This window comes from Eleginops maclovinus, chromosome 15 (genome assembly GCF_036324505.1).
Source record: "Eleginops maclovinus isolate JMC-PN-2008 ecotype Puerto Natales chromosome 15, JC_Emac_rtc_rv5, whole genome shotgun sequence".
Classification (NCBI taxonomy): Eukaryota; Metazoa; Chordata; class Actinopteri; order Perciformes; family Eleginopidae; genus Eleginops; species Eleginops maclovinus.
The window spans coordinates 21,433,868-21,457,162 of NC_086363.1; the positions used below are offsets into that span (position 1 = coordinate 21,433,868).

Consider the following 23,295-nt stretch of genomic DNA (forward strand, 5'->3'; position numbering starts at 1 on the left):
GCCCAAGGTCCCTGAGCTTAATGATGAGCTTGGAGGGCACAATGGTGTTGAATGCTGAACTGTAGTCAATGAACAGCATTCTCACATAAGTGTTCCTCTGGTCCAGGTGGGAGAGGGCAGTGTGGAGGGTGAGGGAGATGGCATCATCCGTGGACCTGTTTGCTCTGTAGGCAAACTGCAGGGGTGGTCCAGTGAGTCAGGGAGGGAGGAGGTGATAAAAGTTTTGACTAATCGCTCAAAGCACTTCATGATGATGGAGGTGAGTGCAACTGGGCGGTAGTCATTGAGGCAGATGGGTTTTTGTCTTTTTGAGGACAGGGACAATGATGGACTCTTTAAAACATGTGGGGACTACAGACTGGAGCAGTGACCTATTGAAAATGTCTGTGAACACATCTGCCAGCTGAACTGCACACACCTTGAGAGCACGGCCAGGGATGCCATCAGGTCCCGGAGCCCTGTGTGCGTTGATCCTTTTCAGAGATCTACACACATCTGCACTGGTTAAAACCAGTGAGCAGGGATCCTGGGCCTTTTGTGCCTCCACAGCCGGGGGCTTCTCAAAGCGTGCATAAAATGTGTTCAGTTCATCTGGGAGAGATGCAGACACTTCCTCAGCACCACTCGTTGTCCTTTTGTAGTCTGTTATTGTTTTTAGTCCAGACCACATATTTCTGGCGTTGGAGCCCTTGTAGTTCGACTCCACCTTGTCCCTGTATTGTCTTTTCGCACTGCTAATAGCTCTCCGGAGTGCATACCTGGAATTCCTGTACTCATCCAAATCACCGCCGCTGTGCGCGATGGCCCGTGCTTTAAGTTTAGCTCGGACCTCGCCGTTTATCCAGGGCTTCTCCAGGGTGGTGACGTTGTAGGTGGGTTCGTAGTTTAGTGGTATTTCCAGAGTATTTCACGTTTGTGTGACACAGCTTGCAAACCGCAATAGTTTTATCTAAATTGTCACTTTCCTTCTTCTTTTTAAACCCGAAGTGCTCCCACACATCTGCTTTTAAGCACGGAGGTGCTGGGTTAATGTCCGCCGCCATTCTCCTGAACCGCTTCGCACTCACTGCGAGAAGAAGACACACTAGATCTGTGTATCTAGAAATGCTCTACAGCGACACTAGCGGCTGGCTGACGTAATGGGCAGCGAGCAGAGTGACAGGCGGAACACGGGGGATTTGAATGGGACTTAATGTATCGATACTCGCGGCTGAAATATCGATACTTTCTCGGGAAACAAAATATCGATATATATCGCAGGATCGATTAAATTGCACAGCCCTAGTTAACAGTGTATATCTTGATGTTGTTGGTGTGAATTATTACGGGAAGGATTAGAGGTTTTTATGTACTTTACTGCTCTAACTTAATGCCGGTCTCCTCTTAGAGCCTAGATCATAGATATACCTATAGGGTTGGTGAAACGCACACCAGGTGGGTTACATGGGCTTTAGACGAGAGGACGATCAGCGGAAGATTGGGTTCCGGATCGCATTGAGGACGATAAGCGAAACATTGGGTTCCGGATCGAACAGAGGACGATCAGCGGAACATTGGGTTCCGGATCAAACAGAGGATGATCTGCGGAGGATTGGGTTCCGGATTGAACAGAGGACGATCTGTGGAGGATTGGGTTCCGGATTGAACAGAGGACGATCTGTGGAGGATTGGGTTCCGGATTGAACAGAGGACGATCTGCGGAGGATTGGGTTCCGGATCAAACAGAGGATGATCTGCGGAGGATTGGGTTCCGGATTGAACAGAGGACGATCTGTGGAGGATTGGGTTCCGGATTGAACAGAGGACGATCTGTGGAGGATTGGGTTCCGGATTGAACAGAGGACGATCTGCGGAGGATTGGGTTCCGGATTGAACAGAGGACAATCTGCTGAGGATTGTGTTCAGATCGAACTTCATCTTCAGGAACTGTGGGTAAAGGTAGCCAGGTTGGTGGATTATAATTCAGAGATCTCACTGATCTTATTGATGCCTTTGTTGGCCCATATTTTAAACCCTGAGTCATATATTCCTGGTGTAAATCCTCTGTTACCCCATATAGGAGTAAAAGACGATATCTCTGACTTTAAACCTAAGTGGCTTTGTACTTTGAAACAGACATCAACTGTGTTCCTGACTAAAGGGTTTTTGGTATTCTTTTTAAGCTGTTTCGTAGAGTCAGAGAACAAATACAAGTTCAATGGTAGTGTAGTTGTTGTATGACGTTCAATTTCAACCCATGGTATAGTCGTTCCGTCCAAGAACCAACAGATTGCTGCTCTTATTTGGGCTGCCCAGTAATACCAGGAAAGATTTGGTACCTGGAGTCCTCTTCTCTCCTAAGGTAGGTCGTTGGTCTCCGATTGTTCTAGATAAGATTTGTCAAGATTTTTCTCATTTTGGGAACAAATGAGGATGGTGTGTGCAGTGGCAGGGATTGAAATAAATATCTAAATGTAGGTACAACATTCATCTTGATAATATTGATGCGTCTGATCAGGGATAAAGGGAGTGATGTCCATCTGTTAATAGAATCTGTCACAGAAGCTATTATGGGGTCATAGATTGTTGGAACGAGGTCTTCTATTTCAGGTGTAATCTGTATTACTAAATATTTAAAACCTTCCAGGGAATTTTGGAAATCTGTTTTGAAGAGGTGGATTAAGTCTTTCAGATTATTTAAGTAGAAGAATGTTAGATTTTGATCTATTCACCTTGTACCCTGAAAACATACCAAAATCCTTGGTAATCCTATCAGTTTATTGCTGGTAATGATTATTATAAATAAAACAATATCATCAGCGTAAAGGCCCAGGCGATTTTCAATGCCCCCAACTGTTATTCCTGTGATATGAGAATTAGTTCTAACCGCGTTCTAAGCCTATGGCCCCCATTTTATATTAATGACCTCATGTCGGAATGGCAGAATGTTTGAAAAAAATTAAAGTGCCACTACTCCGACAATGGAAAAAATGTTGTCGGAGTAGTGGCACGTTTAAAAAAAAATTGGAAATGCCGCCAATCCGACAATTAGACGTCAATGTCGAAGTAGAGGTATGTCGGAATAGCAGCATGTAACCATAACCGCGATAGCCAGGGGCTCAATTGCCAGTACAAATAGTAATGGAGATAGAGGGCACCCCTGACGTGTACCTCTCGATAGTGCAAATGGTGCAGACACTATGCTATTGGTTAGTACTTCTGTATTTCGAGTGCTATACAACATTTGTATCCGCCTACAGAAAACCCTCCCTAAACCCAAATCTGGATAATATTTCAAAAAGATACGGCCATTCCACCCTGTCAAAAGCCTTTTCAGCATCCAGGGACAGAATGGCCATATCTGGAGACCCCTTTTCTATGTGTAAAATATTGATCAACCTCCTTATATTATGGAAGGCCTGTCTGCCTTTGACAAAGCCATTCTGATTAAGGCCAACCCGTGAAGGCAGGTGATTTTCAAGTCTTAAGGCCAGTGTTTTAGCAATCAATTTGGTGTCTGAGTTAAGCAATGATATAAGGTTGGGGGAAGACAACCCTTTTCATATATCTCCTCGAACATACTCAGGAGCAGTGGCAGCAGTTTATTTTTAAAGGCTTTAATATGTCTTTGGGGGATCCCATCAGGGCCAGCCGCGTTCCCATCCTTCATGTTAGTCATGGCCTCAGACAATTCTAATAGTTCTATTGGTTTATCTAAATTAGCTTTTTGTTCCTCGGATAATCATGGAAAATGTATCCCATCCAAAAAAACTGAATGAGTCTTTGGGTCATCGGGTGGCTGAGACTCATATAGGTGATTGAAAATGTTTTAATGATTTATTAATTTTTTGGGAACTGATGTAATATTTCCAGCATCGCTTTGAATTTCCTTTATCACTCTTTTGCCATGTAATGCCATAATTCGCCAGGCTAGTAACTTACCCACTTCCTCTCCTTTTCCGTAAAATGACTGTTTGAGCCTATTGAGACTTGCAGGGGCTTTATTGGAGGCTAGTTCATTGTAGTGGGCTGGGTCAGTTTGCTTAGTAGGTTAGGTGTATCATTAAGGGCTATGTCCCTTTCTAGTTGTTTTATTTCCTTTTCTAAATCAGACTTTTGACGACAGAACTGGTTCGATTTAGAGCTTGTGTGGCTAATTATCTGATCTCGATTGTACGCCTTAAATGCCTCCCACCTGACAGAGGGAGAGGTCTGTGTAGTGTTAATTTGAAAGTACAAAACTATGTGAGAATCCAGAAATGTTACAAAACTTGGGTCATGCAGCCACTTTGTATGAAATCTCAGTGGTCCTTCAAATGGCTTTACTGCTATGTAGTCCAAGGTGAACGGGGCATGATCCGAGATTACTATGCTGCTGTAGGTACAGTTTTTAACATTTGGCATTAGATTTTTGGACATTAAAAAATAATCTATGTGTGAGTAGGTATGGTAAGTGGAGGAGTAGCAAGAAAATTCCTTCTTGTCGGGGTTTAGGACTCTCCATACATCAGATAAACTCATATCTGTAATGAACTGTGAAATTACCTTTCTTGTCTGTATGTGGGAGGCATCTATGCCTGATCTGTCTACAAGAGGGTCAATGTCAGGGTTGGGGAAACAGGACCCAAGTGCAGTAAATCAAGGGGAAGCAGGTAGGGTTGGGTATCGTTTGAAATTTATCAATTCCGATTCTGCTTATCGATTCCGGTTCTTATCGATTCCCCGTTTCGATTCCAAAATGGTAAAAAAAGAGGTCAAATGTTTAGATAACAAAAATATCTTTATTCTTTTAAGCGTGAACTGAAAATTTCACAAACTAAACAGTATATACTAAATGCATATAATACATATGTGGACAACACAATAGAAAGCAGAAGTGGTTGAACCATTTATGGATAATAATGCTTTGAGCTGCATGTTGTGTGTTTATAGGAAACATACTGACATAAATCATACAATCACATTCGAGAAAAATAAAAGTCCGTCCGAGCAGCAATAGGGGCCAAATGCTAGAACTAAAGTGCATTCAGTGCACAGCACCTAGCTGTCTGCATCCAAATAAACAAAGTCAATAAAACAGAGAGTATGTTAAAGATGTATGCAACTCAACAGTTCTTGTTAAGAAAAATCAGCATATCAGCCTTTTCTGGTAGTATGCGTGATCTTTCTGGGCAAACAGTTTCTCCAGCAGTGGAGAAAACCCTCTCGCTAGGGGTTGAGGAAGCCTGCACGCAAAAATACAGAAAGGCCACCTCTGATAGCAAAGGATATGTGGTTCTTTTGTTCCACCACCAGGCAGCAGGGTCATCAGATGTCATGGTTGGTGGCATCTCTTGGTACATCTTTAGCTCTCTGTCAGTCTGGTGCTGGATGGACATGGTGCTGTTTGATAAGATTTTCATCTTCAGGCTGTCTTCAGCGGCAAAAAGCTCCACAAGCGGTGACATTATAGCCCTCTTGCAGCTCCTGGCTGCTCCTCCTCTTCCTCACTCTCCTCTCCTTCTTCCTCATCATTCTCTCTTTGTTGTCTTTTCTCCCCCTCTGATGGTATTGTTACAACATCTTCACCACGGCCCTGTTCTGTTGGCTGTTCAGACTCAGTCAGCTTTCCTGCCATCATCTTCTCCTTGACCGGTCCCAGACAGTGCTGTCCTCCACATGGTGTTTGAAACGAGGGTCTAATGCAGTTGCCTCTTCAAGAAAGTTTCTGATGCCATCAGTCTGGTACCGCTTGGAAATGTTTACCCAGACAGCCTGCTTAAGGTTGTATGCAAACACTTTTTCCCTCATCAACAGTGAAATGCTTCTCAAGCTTTTGGAGAATTGGAAGGATCTGACCGCAAGTGGGGCTCTTTTCAGAAGAAATACAGAGTATGGATGTGTATAACACTCTCATCAGATGGATGAATTCTTCTGCCTTTCTGATATCGTCATCTGTCAGTCGAGCAAGTCGGACCCTCTCCATTGGCTTTCTCAGACGCTGATCCAAGCTGGCTGCTTGAATTGCAGGATATTGCTCAAGGAATCGTTCCAACATCAAGTAGAGGGAATTCCAACGAGTTCTCACATCAAGAATTAGGGAGTGTTGAGGCAGATCTATAACACAAACAAGACAACCAGATTTAGAAATTAGATTATTTTTTATTTTAGTTTTAACAGTTTTAGTCCTATTCTGTGTGTGTGTGTGTGTGTGTGTGGGTGTTTAAATGCATTTTATATGTGCATTGTTTGTTTTTGAGCCTTGTCAAATATATATTATATATATTTATATTGGTTTGTAGACAATAAAGTTATCGTTATTGTCTTATCTACAGTGGGGCAAAAAAGTATTTAGTCAGCCACCAATTGTGCAAGTTCTCCCATTTAAAAAGATGAGAGGCCTGTAATTTTTATCATAGGTATACCTCAACTATGAGAGACAGAATGAGAAAAAGAATCCAGAAAATCACATTGTAGGATTTTTAAAGAATTTATTTTCAAATGATTGTGGAAAATAAGTATTTGGTCAATAACAAAAGTTCATCTCAATACTTTTTTATATACCCTTTGTTGGCAATGACAGAGGTCAAACGTTTTCTGTAAGTCTTCACAAGGTTTTCACACACTGTTGCTGGTATTTTGGCCCATTCCTCCATGCAGATCTCCTCTAAAGCAGTGATGTTTTGGGGCTGTCGCTGGGCAACACGGACTTTCAACTCCCTCCAAAGATTTTCTATGGGGTTGAGATCTGGAGACTGGCTAGGCCACTCCAGGACCTTGAAATGCTTCTTACAAAGCCACTCCTTCGTTGCCCTGGCGGTGTGTTTGGGATCATGGTCATGCTGAAAGACCCAGCCACGCTTCATCTTCAGTGCCCTTGCTGATGGAAGGAGGTTTTCACTCAAAATCTCACGATACATGGCCCCATTCATTCTTTCCTTTACACGGATCAGTCGTCCTGGTCCCTTTGCAGAAAAACAGCCCCAAAGCATGATGTTTCCACCCCCATGCTTCACAGTAGGTATGGTGTTCTTTGGATGCAACTCTGCATTCTTTCTCCTCCAAACACGACGACTTGAGTTTTTACCAAAAAGTTCTATTTTGGTTTCATCTGACCATATGACATTCTCCCAATCCTCTTCTGGATCATCCAAATGCCCTCTAGCAAACTTCAGACGGGCCTGGACATGTACTGGCTTAAGCAGGGGGACACGTCTGGAACTGCAGGATTTAAGTCCCTGGCTGCGTAGTGTGTTACTGATGGTAGCCTCTGTTACTTTGGTCCCAGCTCTCTGCAGGTCATTCACTAGGTCCCCCCGTGTGATTCTGGGATTTTTGCTCACCGTTCTTGTGATCATTTTGACCCCACGGGGTGAGATCTTGCGTGGAGCCCCTGATCGAGGGAGATTAGCAGTGGTCTTGTATGTCTTCCATTTTCTAATAATTGCTCCCACAGTTGATTTCTTCACACTAAGCTGCTTACCTATTGCAGATTCAGTTTTCCCAGCCTGGTGCAGGTCTACAATTTTGTCTCTGGTCTCCTTTGACAGCTCTTTGGTCTTGGCCATAGTGGAGTTTGGAGTATGACTGTTTGAGGTTGTGGACAGGTGTCTTTTATACTGATAACGAGTTCAAAAAGGTGCCATTAATACAGGTAACGAGTGGAGGACAGAGGAGCCTCTTAAAGAAGAAGTTACAGGTCTGTGAGAGCCAGAAATCTTGCTTGTTTGTAGGTGACCAAATACTTATTTTACCGAGGAATTTACCAATTAATTCATTAAAAATCCTACAATGTGATTTCCTGGATTTTGTTTTCTCATTTTGTCTCTCATAGTTGAAGTGTACCTATGATAAAAATTACAGGCCTCGGAGGATCACGTGACCAACAACCGTGATGGACGCTGAAGACTAGAGCTCCTCACGAACCTCCACTTTTTGCTAAATTATCAGGTCTTTTTATTACATCAGCGGTTGAAAGTGTTTTAACTACCACCACAGTCAGTAAAAAATGCAACGATCAGCGAAGAAAGCGGCATCTATATCGTCTAAATTAGCAGCAGCGAAAGAAAGATCAGCGAACACGGCTAACGACAACGCGGAGCTAAACATGGAAGCCATCATTGCTCAAGTCCTGCAGCAGCAACAGGGTATGCTCGAATCGGTTGTCCAAAATGCAGTGAAAGGAGCATTACAAGAAATTAACACCTCTTTGCAATATATCAGAACTGAACTCGAGAGACAAGACTCCACTGTGCAGGATCTTAAGCAACAAGTTGATGACACTAAGAGAAAAAATAGGGAGATCAACACATCTGTCAAAGCCTGTGTTAGCGGCCAGAAAGAACTTGAGCAGAAGCTAGCTGAGTTGGAAGACCGGTCTCGTCGCAATAATATTCGCATCACAGGGCTCGAGGAGGGTCGAGAGGCAAACGATCCCATCGGATTCCTGCAACAACAGCTACCCGCGTGGATACCCACTCTACAAAACAGACCCATCATTGAACTGGAGAGGGCACATCGAATTTATGCGAAAGGAAAGGGGAGAAACTCGGGGTCTCGCACCATGATTTTCAAATGCCTGAGATACCAAGATCGACAAACAATTCTCAACGGGGCAAGAGAGGCACAGAAAACCGGGCCAATTAAGGACAATACAACGGCAACGATCCGCTTTAAAGCAGACTACAGTGCGTACACCATGCAGAGACGTCAACAGTTTGTGAGGGTACAAAGTAAGCTATATGCGAAAGGGATCGCAAACTTCCTCATCTATCCTGCCACATTAAAAGTGACCCATAAAAGACAACAGCTATTATTCGAGACGGCCAAAGAAGCTGAAGACTTCTGTGTAGACTTGGGCGAGGAGGACTACGCAAGAGACACAGACACGCAGGAGCAACCGTGCCCGGATCATCTGCCGAGTGTGAGCAGACGCCCGGAGGGAGAGACTACCTCATCGGAGATGCTGCAAGAAGATCCGTAGGCCTACGAAACTCGACCAGACTCACCTAATGTGGAATGAGAACTGAACGATTGTGGTGTGGTGTAGTGATTGGAGAGGATATGTAAGTACAGACGCAATAGTAACGTTCCGAGCTGAATGGACAAAATGACAAGTAAACGGTGATCATCAGGCTATGCTTTAATATGGCCTGCAGACTTTATTCACTTCAGTTACTCCCCGTAGAGGGCTTAACACTGTTCTGTAAATGTTAGATCTAGGCTACTTTTGCAACTTAAATAGCCTAAAATGTTACCTAATGTAACTGCTTGTTTAATATGTGGAAACCACAAGACCTGTGTATATATTTTTTTCTTCTTTCTGTTACGTGGTGGAGGGGGGGGGGGGTGGGTGGGCTGGGAATAGCGTTAACTGCGTTTGATGTGGCCACGTATCTTATTCTTGTATGGGGGGTGTTGCGGTCTCGGGGGGAAAGGGGGATTTTATATTTTATGTTTTTGTCACACCTTGCTTATTTTTCTAGCTATACAGTCTGGTATTAAACTCCTTTTAGTAGAAAAGTCAGATAGAGTACATGTCAATCTACAGCACCATTTAGAAAATGGCTGAACTTTCTGTTATGTCAGTTAATATTAGAGGTCTCAATAGCCCAGTCAAACGTCACAAGTTTTTGGATCTTCTAAAAAGAAAGCGTATAGACATAGCGCTCATACAAGAAACACACCTGCGCCAGAAAGATGTGAATCGTCTACAAAATAAATATTACAAAGTAGTGGCTTCATCTAGTGATAATACTAAGACCAAGGGCTCCACTATACTTATATCAAGGAAATGCGGCCTTACCATAGATAAATGTAGCAAAGACACCACTGGAAGAATATCTTATATATGTTCCACCATAGGTGATAGGAAAATTGCTTTTGTGTCTGTATATGCACCAGCCATATTTGATGACACTTTTTTCCCAAGATTAACTAATGAGTTGCTTGCGCTCTCAGTTAGTGAATATTCTTTAATTATAGGAGGAGATATGAATGCAGTGCTGGATTTAAAACAAGACAGATCAGGTGTTACCTACACGAAAGCTCAACAACAGGTGTCAGAGATGTTTAAAACATCATTGGACAGTCTGCACTTGACAGACATTTGGAGACTTCATAACCCAACTAGCAAAGACTACACATTCTTCTCCACGCGTCACCTAACACATTCTCGCATTGATTACATGCTATGCTCTACTGAACTGAGACCAATGTTTCCATCTATAGTTATGGAACCAGCCATTTTATCTGATCACAATCCAATAATATCAACATTTAACTGTAATAGTTCAAGGGAAAAATCTAGAAGATGGCAATTTAATACATCCCTTCTTCAGAATTCAGAATTCGACACAGAGTTCAAAGCAAAAATAGCCGAATTTCTAGTAATTAATACAGCTTCAACTACAGACCCATCATATGTATGGCAAGCCACAAAGGGGTTTATTAGGGATTTTATATCCTCCTTTTCAGCCCATTTAAAAAGGAAAAGACAAGAAAGGATTAAAGAATTGGAGGAACAGTGTCAATCATTGGAGCACAAACTTAAAAACAAATTTTGTAGAACAATGCATAATGCCCTTGTAACAAACCGAGCAGAACTAAATGATTTACTGAGAAGAAGAGCTGAATTTTTAATGCATAGAGTAAGACAAAACTATTATTCCAATGGCTGCAAACCAAGTAAACTACTTGCTCTTAAGCTAAAACAAAATGAATCCAGGGCCTCAATTAATAGCATATTCACAGAGAACGGCATATCAACAAACTACCAGGATATTAACACCACCTTCAAGTCCTTTTATTCAGAATTGTACCGGTGCCCAACCAATTCCAACACAGCGCAAGGTCAAGAATTTCTTAAAAATCTGGAACTACCTTGTCTAAGTCCAGATGAGGCCGAAGAACTGGGCCAACCAATCTTACTAGAGGAACTTAAAACTGCCTTGAAGGATGCTAAGAAGCGCAAAACTCCAGGTTTAGACGGAATCCCATCAGAACTATTATTGCAATACTTTGACATACTTGGACCTACAATTCTACAAGCTTTAACATCAGCTATGGAGAGAGGCGCTTTTCTCCAGCAAGCAAATACTGCACTAATATCAGTCTTACCCAAAAAAGGCAAAGATCCGAAACATTGTGAGAATTACAGACCTATAAGCCTACTGGGGACGGATATTAAGCTGTTTTCCAAGGTGTTGGCACTGCGCTTGGAGCGTGTCATTGAGAAGTTAGTTCATCCCGACCAAACTGGCTTCATACCCAACCGCCATGCAGCAGACAACATACGCAGACTGTTACACATAATTAATGAAGCTAAAAACCTCACAACTCCTTCAGCAGTTTTATCTCGAGACGCTTTCAAAGCATTCGACCGCCTGTCGTGGAATTATTTATGGCAAGTACTGGAGAAACTTGGTCTTGGATCAAAATGTATAGACATGGTGCGCACTTTATATGCAAACCCAACTGCTATTGTTTCAACCAATGGTCTACACTCACTGCCCTTTCATATCGAACGTGGCTCCCGACAGGGATGCCCACTGTCACCCCTCCTATTTGCACTTTCCCTGGAACCATTGGCCCAAACTATAAGACAAAACAAAGTCTGCAATTACCCACTCAAATCATGTGACAACTCAATATCCTTATTTGCCGATGACATCCTACTGTTTATATCCGACCTTGAGGACTCCATACCTAAAATTCTACAAATCTTCAGCACATTTGGGTCAATCTCTGGCTACAAAATCAATTGGGAAAAATCTAATATGCTTAAACTAAACAACGTACCAGTTAATGGGCCAGTTAATCACCCAATTCCATTACAAAACAAAATCACTTACCTGGGTGTCAGATTTCATACTTCTATGAATAAAATTGTCCAAGACAACTATGAGACTATGTTAAACAATGTGCAGAGAGATTTGAAAAACTGGGCTGCACTACCAGCATCATTCAGATCCAGGGTAGCGGTGGTTAAAATGAATATTCTGCCCCGTGTTAATTTTTTGAGCGCAATGATCCCTCTAGCACCACCTGTAAAATACTGGAAAAGACTTGACTCACTTATCAGACAATACATCTGGAACAATAAACAACCCAGACTGAAATTTTTAACTTTGCAACGCACCACAAGTAATGGAGGAGTAGCTCTTCCCAACTTTAAAATATACAATCTGGCCTTTCAGTTACGTGCTCTTAAGATATGGATGGACCCCTTAGCCACTGTTCCTTGGAAAGATATAGAAAAACAACTTATTCATCCTGTAAGAATAGAGGACTTAGCCTTTGCATGTGCTAGTCGGAAAAAATGTTCTTTAAGCTATGGCCCCATCATCACAAACACAATATCAGGGTTCGAAATAACGACACGCCCGCAAGCCCGGGTCTAGTAACTTTCTTACCGGGCTAGTAACTCTATGCACTTGCCTGCCCGTGTGCCTGGCAATTTTACAGCCCCTTTGCACGGAGCGTCTATTACAAGCATTACGGCCATCATCGCGAACCTATTTTTGCTATTGTAAACCTCTCTTGCACAACATAAGATTGGTCTTATTTCGCACACGCTGCATTCGTGTCTTAATAATTTGTTTATTCAAATGTTTTTGTCCCTTCTGATAACCCGTAGGGTTCATGCTGTGTGTTGCCCACGATAACATGTAATAAAGTTAGCGTTCAATCTTATAGGTAAGCCACGTCATTTTACGGTGAACATAATCTTGGTTTTAGAAGTTAAGGTCACACAGGAGTATATTTGTAATGAGTTTGCCTGAATGCTAATCGTGTACACTGTTAAATGTTGGGTGATTTGTATAACTAGCACTTTTAAATCATTTGTAAAACATAAAAAATGGATGGAGATGTCAATGAGGAGATGTTAGATCTAGCAGTGACATACGGTGAGGTTCGTGGCTGGCGAGGCAGACACTTCCACTTTCAGTCAGATTTACGAGTAGGCCTATCTTAATCACTATAAAATCTGCCATTTTGACGAACAAGGTCATAAACGTCAAAGACATAACGTAGCCTCATAACGTAGCTCAGATCAACGGCAGAACAAGCATAACCCCGACTGGTGCGCTCTCGCACGTCCCCCTCATTGAGGCAGAGCTAGCTACTGTGTTTGCCTCCCTTCTGCGTTTTCACTGCAGTTGATCTAGTAATGGCCCTATTCACTTTGGATTTTATTTAAGGTTTGTCTTAGGGATTTCGCAGATTATTATACAAAAAAACTCCAAACTCCATACACCCACCATAATAATAATAATAGGCCTATAGAAAAAAAAATGACTATAACAAGTCAACAAGTTTAGTAGTCCAAGGGCTTGGCCCTATACCACATTTAGCTCTGCCTCCTCTGCCTCCCCTGACTGCAAGTCTGTGAGTAATAGTAGTAATATAATCAGAACTAGCATTAAATGTACTGTATAAAGAATGAATAAATACATGTTCACAATCAATCTTATAGATGCTGTGCAAGAGAGGTTGACAATAACAAAGCAAAATCATGCTCCGTCAGTGGTGTGGTCTCACGCCTAACCAACCACCTGAAAAGAAAAAGAAAATGGATTTAAAGGAAGTGAATAAGGCATACGATGCCTCTAAAAGGAAACAAAGTGTAGTGCCTGCATGGAAAGCAGAATTTCCTTGGTTGATTGTGGACGAAAGTTAAACTTTATTCTGCCTGCCATGTCAAACTGTATACGGCCCCCATGCTGAAACCCGACAACAGAGGGATATCTTCAGAAAGCGAAGTCAAGGTTCCTTTGTCAAAGGGTGTCAAAACCTGAAGCATGACACTTTAGTCTGTCACCAACGATCTGACGGCCACAAGGAAGCCCAGGAGAAGTATGAGGCCAGGAATAAGAAGAAAGGTGAGAGCATAGCCGAGAAGACCATTGAGACTTTGAATACTAAAGTATAGAGCTCCTGCAGATGATGTCATATATGCTGGTCACGTGACGAGATACGACAGGGGCAGCCATTTTGGCAGTCATCGCGGCAGTAAATTGACAGGCACTGGCAGACTGTCAAGGATGGTGGATAACTGCTGTGCACCAGGTTGCACAAATAGGCGTGGGAAAAAGAAAGGTGTATCGTATTATCGCATTCCTAAAGACGCGGAGAGGAGGGAGAAGTGGATTGGAGCGATTAAAAGAGCCAGGAGCCTTCAGAAAAAGACTGAAAGATGGGACCCCCCGGCCGTTGGCTTTCGCTTATGCAGTGATCACTTCATATCAGGTGGGTGAAGGAATACAGTACAATGCTACAAAAAGTTTCTGGTCAGTTTAATTAAATTTAATTAGTTTAATTTAAGAAGTAGCACCCAGTTATTATAGCTAACGGACACTGTGATGTCCCTTTTTAACTCAACAAGTGTGGCTCTGGCGCAGCCTAGCCAGTTAGCAAGTTAGCTTGTAGCAAGCTAGTGGTAAACAAACCCGTGTTGAAATATTCCTTCTTATTTTGTAGGGAGAAAGAGTGATAATCCGTTGAGTCCGGATTTTATCCCCTCAATTTTCGATTACCTTCCATCTCCAGAGAAGAGGAGACATAAAACGAGACTGGAGGTTTTTAACAGAAGGCAGAAGGCTAAACTGCACAAAGTAGAGCAGGCAAAGATATCTGCAGAAGCCATCCGTCAAAGGTGGGTAGATCAAACTCCTGTCTGATTACATGTTGGGTCTACTTGTGATCGGTGTGTTATTCAGATTATTTTATTTCAAATAGTTAACTGCCGTGATATGGTTATAAACAATAACGTCACACCAGTCATTTAATGAAGGCTAATATCATATGATTTCCATTAAACATGTCAAACTGTAAACATGTAAACATGTCAAACTGCCATCAGTATTGTATGCATGAAAGCTTATTTTGCTGCTTCTGTGTTTTCATCAGGACATCAACTGATGCAGCCCCAGAAGACCATATCACAGAGCCTTTGAAGGAGCCCCCCATCACAGATCCGTTGGAAGACTCAGCCGATGATCCTGTCCAGCCTGAACCAGTAACACCACCATGCACCTCTGAAACCTGCTGTACCCGCATCCAGAGTCTTGAGCAAGAATGCCAAGCTCTAAGGGCTGAAAATGTGTTGTTAAGGGAAAAGATTAATAGGAAGACCCTGACAGAGATTAGTTTAAATAACAATGATAAAAAGGTGAATGTCCTCACTGGGCTGGCAACCTATGCATGTCTCATGACCATTTTTCAATATCTGGCTCCATTTCTCAAAGTTAAATCATCAATAACATGTTTTCAACAATACATGTTGACTTTGATGAAGCTTCGAATGAACTTAACATTTGACTTTTTGGGTTTTTATTTTGGCATCGACCCAACTACTGTCTCCAGGCACTTCAAAAACTGTGTTAATTTGATGTATTGTAGACTGGTGCCAAGCCTAGTGGTGTGGCCTGAAAGAGAATCTTTAAGAACATCTCTTCCATATGTATTTAGAAATGGTGACTACGAGAAGACTGTTTGTATCATTGATTGCTTTGAAATATTTCTAGAGAAACCAAGTAGATTGCGACCCAGTGCGCAGTGTTACTCAAGATACAAATCACATCACACCATGAAATATTTAATTGCCATTTGCCCTCAAGGTTCAATTTGTTTCATTTCTACTGGATGGGGAGGTCGCACCAGTGATAAGTTCATTACAGAACACAGTACTTTTTTACCTAATATTCTCCCAGGGGATGTTGTTTTGGCAGACGGGGGGTTTCTGGTGAAAGAGTCTGTTGAAAGGTGTCAGGCTGAATTAAAAATTCCAGCATTTACTCGTGGAAAAACACAGTTAGATCCTGCTGACATAGAGAATACAAGATCTCTAGCCTCTTTAAGGATTCACATCGAAAGAGTCATAGGAGTACTTCGTCAGAAATATACTATCTTACAAAGCACTGTGCCAATAACTTTCACAGACATAGAGAAAGAAAATGATGTTACTTATCTTGATAAAATTGTGAGTGTATGTTGTGGACTAACAAATGTACCTGATTCTGTGGTGCCCTTTGAGTGATGAATTTGTGCGTCAACAGAAAATAAACCTTTTTGATTCGCTTCTCACTTGTTTCTTGTGACTTCTTTTCTCACTCACTAGATTTGAGTGACCTATCCACATTTTAAGATCGCTACAGATACTGCTACAGACACAGAAGACATTGGTTTAACAGTTGTTTATTAATTAATAAAATATTTACATTGCATCAGCTCATTCATATTCACACATTTCGTAAGTAAGTAAGACTAAGTAATTATGTTTTTTTTTTTGAGCATTGATTAGTTTCCTACAACTAGGACACACCCACTGTTTCGGTACCCTTTTCATCCGAAGGCAGGTTTGGTGGAACCTCTTCACGGCACAGAACCCTGAGGCACAAACAAGCATATTCCCTGCCGCAGGTGCACGGCAGTAGCACCACTGTTGCTGGGGATCGGTGCTTGCAGTTGCTTGTTTTGGTGCAGAAAACCATTTGCCTAACAGCTCTGGGATGATGCATTTTAGGAAGAAGTCACGAGCAAGTTCAAGTTCTTTGAGAAAGAATTCTGGGTCAAATGTAATGCGTTCCACAAAGGGTGAATCACCTTCCTTTTCAGTCCACAGAATGAAATCACAGTATGCCAATTTGGTAACAAATAGCTGCATCTGCACTTGGTAGAAGTATGCATGGTCTCGCTTAAGTCTAATTTTTCCTAGGGAATCTTGTTCAAGGCAAAAGTGTGCAACAGAATTTACAGCTTCATTGACAGAAAGCTCCTTTGCAGAAAATGGGCACTTCATTTCTAAGACACCTGTACCACAGCAGCTACAGGACACATACCCATCAGGTGAGGCCCCGATAAATGGGTGCAGAGGTGAAATTCTAAATCCGGCTGGTCGCACCAGGACGTCTGTGTGTGATAGGCGATGCTGCATTTCGTAGTATTTTCTGGCCAGTTCTTCATTATTGCATCCCCATCTGAAGAAACAATGGAAATATGAGTTTTGGACAATAGTAATGCCACCCCACATTGCTACCTCCCTGCCCTTTACAAATGTTTAATGCTGTACTTGGTTTTACACTTCTTTTTAAAGAATAGCCTAGTACTTACTGCATTTACCCTCTCTGTTCATTCACCTCACACTAATTTTCTTGTACACCATATGTTGTACGTAAGTAAGTTAACACATACATAGAAGAGATTACACACTGCACACCCTATTTTAGTTTACAGGGAAATTCCAGCTGATTTCAACATGCAGTTGTAATGCTCACACACACTACCCTTGACTTGTCAGTACCTTCCTGAAGATGTGGCATATATCATCCCACATGATATAGCTGTATTGTAAGGTGTCTGCTGATGCACATGTCACAATGTTTCATACAATAAGTAATCAAATGCATATGCCCATTACTTTTGGGATGATGAACATCAGCTGACACCTTACAACAAGGCAGAAACTTTTGGGATGCTATTTGGAGTATGTTAGGATGTTCAACTGCATGTTGACATTGGCTGGAATTCTCTGCCCATGAATACCTGGTAGCCTCACTGCTGAAAACATGGGACTTTGGGTCACATATCTGTCTTATGAGAGACACGGCTGGCTTTCTGAGGTCTGTTCTTGTTGCTGCTCTGAAGGTAGATCCTGTCACCCTACCACTCCTTTGATCAAACCAAATTCTGGACTTGGACTGTGCTTGGGTCTCCTCCTCTACAATATCACTCTGAAAACATGGCAATCCAAACAGTTTCTCATTTACATTGCAAGATAGCGCACACACAGTACACGTGCACATAACATGGTAGATCTTAGATTTCAGTCATTAGTAAACAGAATATGTTATGTACCTGTTCTTCAGTGACAGTCAAGTCCTCAAATATTCCTTCTGCACGCTCTTGTAATTCAGCCAGGTTCAGGTCTCTTGCCTTCTTGTCATACAGACTGGTAAGGGGTTCAGGTAAATCTAGCTTGACAGCCTTGGGTACATAGGATGTGGCGTACCCGCGAACAACTGACAGGACTGCAGGTCTGCAGGACTTCCCATCTTGAGTCCGGCACTGTGAGAGATTTTGGTAGAACTGTGTTTGCTCAGCAGCAGTCAGGGGTGGGAAAGATGGGGGCGCAGAGGTACCCTTGGTGGAATTCCCCTTTTTATTTTGTTGAGTATGGTTGAATATGATGTCCTTGCCCTGCAGGTACTCCACATTCTTCGCAGCATCCTCACTGGGAGAGGCCCACTTGCATTTTTTGGATGTGCAGCTGATCTCCTCGTGCCTTGCGTTGTTTTTTCCCCACAGACTGAAGAGAACAGCTGACACATGAGAGCAGCTCTCCCCGAGTCCCGCTGTGCAGTTGCAGTGGGCTCCCAGCACAACACCGTCGTTCCTCACCACCACCCATGGCTTTAGTTGACTTTCATTAAGCCTTTGGGAGTGATTAACCTATATGAAATTCCAAAACAGATAAATAAAGGTAAAAAACGCCAGCCACTTTGGTTGAGTACGATCAAAAATACAAACTAGCAAGTTACAGATGCACTGCAGTAGCTATCCAAGCTAAAAAACATGCTAACGTGACACTTCCGTAGCTAGCCAAGCTAATAAACAAACAATGCTAACGTGACACTGCCTATCAAACTGGAATAATTTAATACTTACCCTTGCAGTGATGATGCCGAAGTTTTTGGATGTAAGACTCCACAGTTGAATGTTGTTTACGAAGCCGGACTGACACCATTTGTAAGCCTCCAAGCTTTTGTACGCTCTGAGGGAGTCTCCTGAGTACACTGATGGAAAGCTTACAAGATAGCTGTGGATGTCTGCGTAGCGCAAGTCGGGTACATCGTCTTCAGAGCAGGAGGTTATGCTCTTGAAAAGCACACCGGGTGAATTATATGGGTCGCTTATATTTAATCTCTCTAATTTTGTACTATAAAGCCGAATTTCACTTGAATTAAAATGAGAAGTATACTCGCTCGGTAAGAAAACACTGGCACCGGTGGTCATGTTGACTGCCAAAATGGTGGCTCCCAACCAAAAGTCACGTGACCGCAGGAGCTCTATTTCAGAAGCTCAAGATACTCTTCATAAATGCCCACGCCCTTGCCATGCACTGCAGACCAGTTTCTGATTTCAAATGGATGTGTGAGATGGATGAGAAGAAGGGCCTGGATCTCGGTAGCACCTACAGAAATGAAAAGAGCTGTAAGGAGTTTTTGGTTGCTATAGCCGAAATCACCCGTCTAGCAATTGAAGACAAGGTAAAGAGTGCTAAGTTTATCACAATAATGTCCGACGGATCAACAGATGTCTCTGCCACTGAACAAGAGATTATATACTTGCACTTTGCAGTGGATGGCAAGACTCACTGCAATTTCCTTGGACTTGTACAGTGTGACAAACCAGATGCCAATGGCATCTATGATGCTATAATGCAAGCTGTAAAGCTCCCGGGGATCCCAAAGGAAGAAATGATGAAGAAGATTGTGGGATTTGCTGGCGATGGGGCGGCTGTCAACACCGGGAAAAAGGCTGGGGTGATCGCTCTCATGCGGGAAAGAATCAGTGGAGACATACTGATGGTGCAGTGCATGGCCCATAGGGTGGAATTGGCCTTCAAAGAAGCCATGAAACAAGCCTCTTTGTTCATCAAAGTCTATGTCCTCCTGGATGCTCTGTACAAGCTTTACAGGATCCCTAAACAGGCCGCTGGTTTGAAGGCAGCTTTCAGTACCACCAACATCTCCAAGATCTGGCCTGTCCGAGTTGGAGGAACGCGCTGGGTTAGCCATACCCACACAGCACTGCAAAACATGTTGCGTGGTTACCGTGCAATTGTTCTTCATCTCAGTCAAGTAAGACATTTGATAATAATAACATGTTATTAACAGCCCGATGAATTTTCTGTTGCATGAATGATATCATCTGATATCCACTGTGGCAACATATTGAAATACATTTTTGTAAATTGAAATTAAAAAAAATATTAAATGAATTGCAGGTTGCCACCACCAGGACAGCTAGTGGTATGCAAGCAAAGGCAAAAGGTCTCCTGAAAACGCTGCGCTCCAAAGATGCCATGACTTTTGCCCACCTCCTAAGTGACATTCTGGCCGTTCTCTCCAAACTGTCGAAGACGCTGCAGCAGAGAGAAGTTTGTACCTATCATGTACATGAAGCACTGAAGGCCACAATGACTAGCATCAACAAATTCAAGGACCGGTAATATAGATACATTGCTCATTAAATCATGAAGTCATTTCCTGCTCTAATTAGTTGTTTAACCTCTTGCTTATTTACGTAAATGCTCTTTGCTATTGCTGGTTCTTTTGTAAATCACAACTGTTTTATGCCTTTATTTTTGGTGGTGATGGTTTTGGTGCTGGTTTCACTATTTCAGGGCAGGACCTGAGCAGCGGAAACTCCAGCAGGGAGACTGTAACTCCTTTGAAGGTCAGACCCTAACAGGGGTAGACCACTCTTCAGGCCAGATTGAGTAGGTCGTTGAGGCATTGGTTGGTTCACTAGCCCGGAGATTCAGTGACATGGGAGGTGAAGTCCTCAAAGCTACAAAAATAGCGGACATGCAGTCATGGCCTCAGGAGCATGAAGATGATTTTGGGGTTGACTTCATTGGAGTGATTATCGACTACTACAGGGAGCACTTCGACAATGTTGGAGTAGATGTAAGTGCAATCGAAGCAGAGTGGACCTCCCTCAAACAAGCATTGTACGAAAACCAGGGGAACAAGATTGACTATTCACTCCATGTCCTGGCCATCTGTAGAGTCTTACGGCTGAGGGCGGTGCAACTGCCGTACCAGGCCGTGACGCAGCCAGTTGGGATGCTCTCTATAGCAGACATGTGGACTCGAGTCACATGACTTGGACTCGAGTCAGACTCGAGTCATGATTTTAATGACTTCAGACTTGACTTGATCAAATTCGGCATGACTTACGACTCGACTTGGACTTGAATACTATTAACTCGAGACTTGACTCGGACTTTGCCTCTTTTACTTGTAATGACTTGACATGCCTCGAGTCAAAAGCTAAATTTCCTGATCATGGACATCCTTCCCTGCAATGCGAACCTGCGAAGCCCCAAAGACCGCAAAGTGAGAGAGCCGGCAGGCAAGTGCGAGCAATGCAATCATGTGGTGGATTTTGGCCTTTTTGGATTGGATCAGGGACCTAACCAGCGTGATTGGATAATCCCCGGGTTTCCCCTCATTAATATTCACGATTTCCCCGGATTTCATCTACGGAAAAGATGCAATTGTGCCACGGAAGGGAAGCCTAGTCGAGAGCTGTCCGTCTGGTCTGCGTCTCTCTCTCTGTCTCTCTGTCTCTCTGTCTCTCTCTCTCTCTCTCTGTCTCTCTGTCTCTCTCTGTCTCTCTCTCTCTCTCTCTCTCTCTCTCTCTCTCTCTCTCTCTCTCTCTCTCTCACACCCTTACATTTGGAGGCACAACCAGAGAAAAATAAATGTTCCTGATGACTGTACCCGTATTTTTCTCTCAACTGTACTGATTTCTGTTGCACAGATGTTGTAGTTCTGCACAGATGTTGAACACACTGTTGTCAAAGTTGACTTTACAAATGCTATTCATCTTAAGTTCATCAGACATCTTCTTATTTTCACACACACACACACACACACACACACACACACACACACACACACACACACACACACACACACACACACACACACACACACACACACACACACAGTACATAAATACACGAACACACTCACATACAGTACACACATAGAGTTTTTTTTTTGGGGGGGGGGGGGCTGACCGACGACTGACCGACCAACCATAGACTGTATAACCGACTGTATAATGAGCAAGAAACAAGTTTGCTATCTTCACAATAAATAAAATCTTTGTTCAAATGACTCGCGTTCCACGACCACCGACCAATCATAAGCAAGATAAACCACAGCGCGCGCTTTTTTACCCATCGGTCCCTCTTGGAGTGGAGTGCTCAGTCGTCAGCGAGTGGTTCTTCTGGACAATTTTTGGGATACGTTACAGATACAAGTTTTGAGGTAGGTCTAGTTGCAGCTAATCTGGCAAAAACATTGTATGCTGTATCATTTTAACGTTGCTGAAGTAAAATTATTTTAGCCAAATAAAGTGTATTAACATGCTTAAGCTTATCAGCTTGTTAGGTTGCTAGCTAACCTCAGTGAATTGTGTTAAAGTTAGCCTAGCTAGACCAGTTCTACGTCACCTCGTTCAATGCGAAAAGAAGACGTTTGTGAAGGCTGATCTCCACAGCATCCGTCCTGTTATCTGATATTACTGGCGGCTATGTCATTGTGGTCAGATATGAGAGGGATGAAAACGAACACGTAATGAACAAATACACATCCGTGTGGTTTAGTGAGTAGCTGGTAGTGGTGCAACGGATAATCCGTGATCCGTTCGGATCAATTATTTCGGTTTCGCATTCATCAACTTTTTAGTAGCTACGAAAAGTTTGGAGTTACGAACAATGGGATGCCCCCAGACCCCCCAGACCCCCCTACAACGGTTTAGTTTGTCACCTTTTTCAGCCCTTCTGAGTTTGCAGGTATGTACACAAATAACTAAGATTAGGGAGGTGTACTCTGTCTGTCTCTCTGTCTGTCTGTCTCTCAAGCGCCTACCCCCAGCACCTTTCATTGTGTGTAGTCATGCTGCTTAATTGTTATGCAGATTAAACATTGTTTTATTGAAATATTAGGTTTCTTTGTGATTTAAGCAAAATGTTGACCTACTGTAACTGGCATCCACTGAAGCATCAATGCCAGGTATGCATCCACACAGTCCATGCCTCACTAGTCAAGGCGCTTTACCAACTTTAGGATGACAGTGGTGCCTTCCGTGCTCATACATTTCTAACCCACCATTCACACACAATACTTTGAAGGTCTTTGGGCGCATGCGTATATACAGATATATAAAATATATGCATAGTTTAATCTGTATGTATAAAAAAATACTGAAGATTAGGTTGATATGTTGAAATTGTGTGATCGTTAGTCTGATAATGGCATTATTAAGTGAAGAGTACATGATGACTTGTTCAGGACTCGAAGAAGCTTGGGACTTGGACTTGGACTCGACTTGGCTTTGGTGTTACTTGGACTTGGACTCGACTTGCCCTTCTCTGTCTTTACTTGGGACTTGACTTGGACTTGACTGCTGAGACTTGGGACTTACTTGGGACTTGCCAAACAGTGACTTGGTCCCACCTCTGCTCTATAGTGCACCTGGAGAAGGTCAGCATGCTCTCTATGGTGCACCTGTAGAGTATCCTGGAGTCCATGTTGA

At 42.8% G+C, this 23,295-nt stretch overlaps 2 protein-coding genes and 1 long non-coding RNA gene across 5 annotated transcripts; 2 read left to right on the forward strand and 1 right to left on the reverse strand.

Moving 5' to 3' along the window:
• Positions 1-13,937: 13,937 nt before the first annotated feature.
• On the forward strand, positions 13,938-16,044 carry LOC134876582 (uncharacterized). Its single transcript, XR_010167471.1, has 3 exons — positions 13,938-14,208; positions 14,440-14,614; positions 14,869-16,044. It is a non-coding gene; the product is annotated as an uncharacterized LOC134876582 (long non-coding RNA).
• A 171-nt stretch (positions 16,045-16,215) lies between these two features.
• Positions 16,216-19,025, reverse strand: LOC134876566 (uncharacterized). 3 transcript variants are annotated; one of them, XM_063901551.1, is made up of 3 exons: positions 18,625-19,025; positions 17,815-18,408; positions 16,216-16,937 (listed from the first exon to the last, which is right to left on the reverse strand). In XM_063901551.1, the coding sequence occupies exons 1-3, from the start codon at positions 18,970-18,972 to the stop codon at positions 16,923-16,925; spliced, it is 957 nt and encodes a 318-aa protein (XP_063757621.1). In that variant the 5' UTR covers positions 18,973-19,025; the 3' UTR covers positions 16,216-16,922. The 3 variants fall into 3 exon arrangements, 2 of the variants coding, with proteins under 2 accessions (XP_063757621.1, XP_063757620.1); XR_010167468.1 differs by lacking the exon at positions 16,216-16,937 and adding an exon at positions 17,371-17,690 and having other exon boundaries at positions 17,815-19,025; XM_063901550.1 differs by lacking the exon at positions 16,216-16,937 and having other exon boundaries at positions 17,385-18,408.
• A 294-nt stretch (positions 19,026-19,319) lies between these two features.
• LOC134876567 (E3 SUMO-protein ligase KIAA1586-like) lies at positions 19,320-20,551 on the forward strand. Its single transcript, XM_063901553.1, has 3 exons — positions 19,320-19,820; positions 19,967-20,187; positions 20,366-20,551. The coding sequence occupies exons 1-3, from the start codon at positions 19,398-19,400 to the stop codon at positions 20,463-20,465; spliced, it is 744 nt and encodes a 247-aa protein (XP_063757623.1). The 5' UTR covers positions 19,320-19,397; the 3' UTR covers positions 20,466-20,551.
• The last annotated feature ends 2,744 nt before the right edge of the window (positions 20,552-23,295 follow it).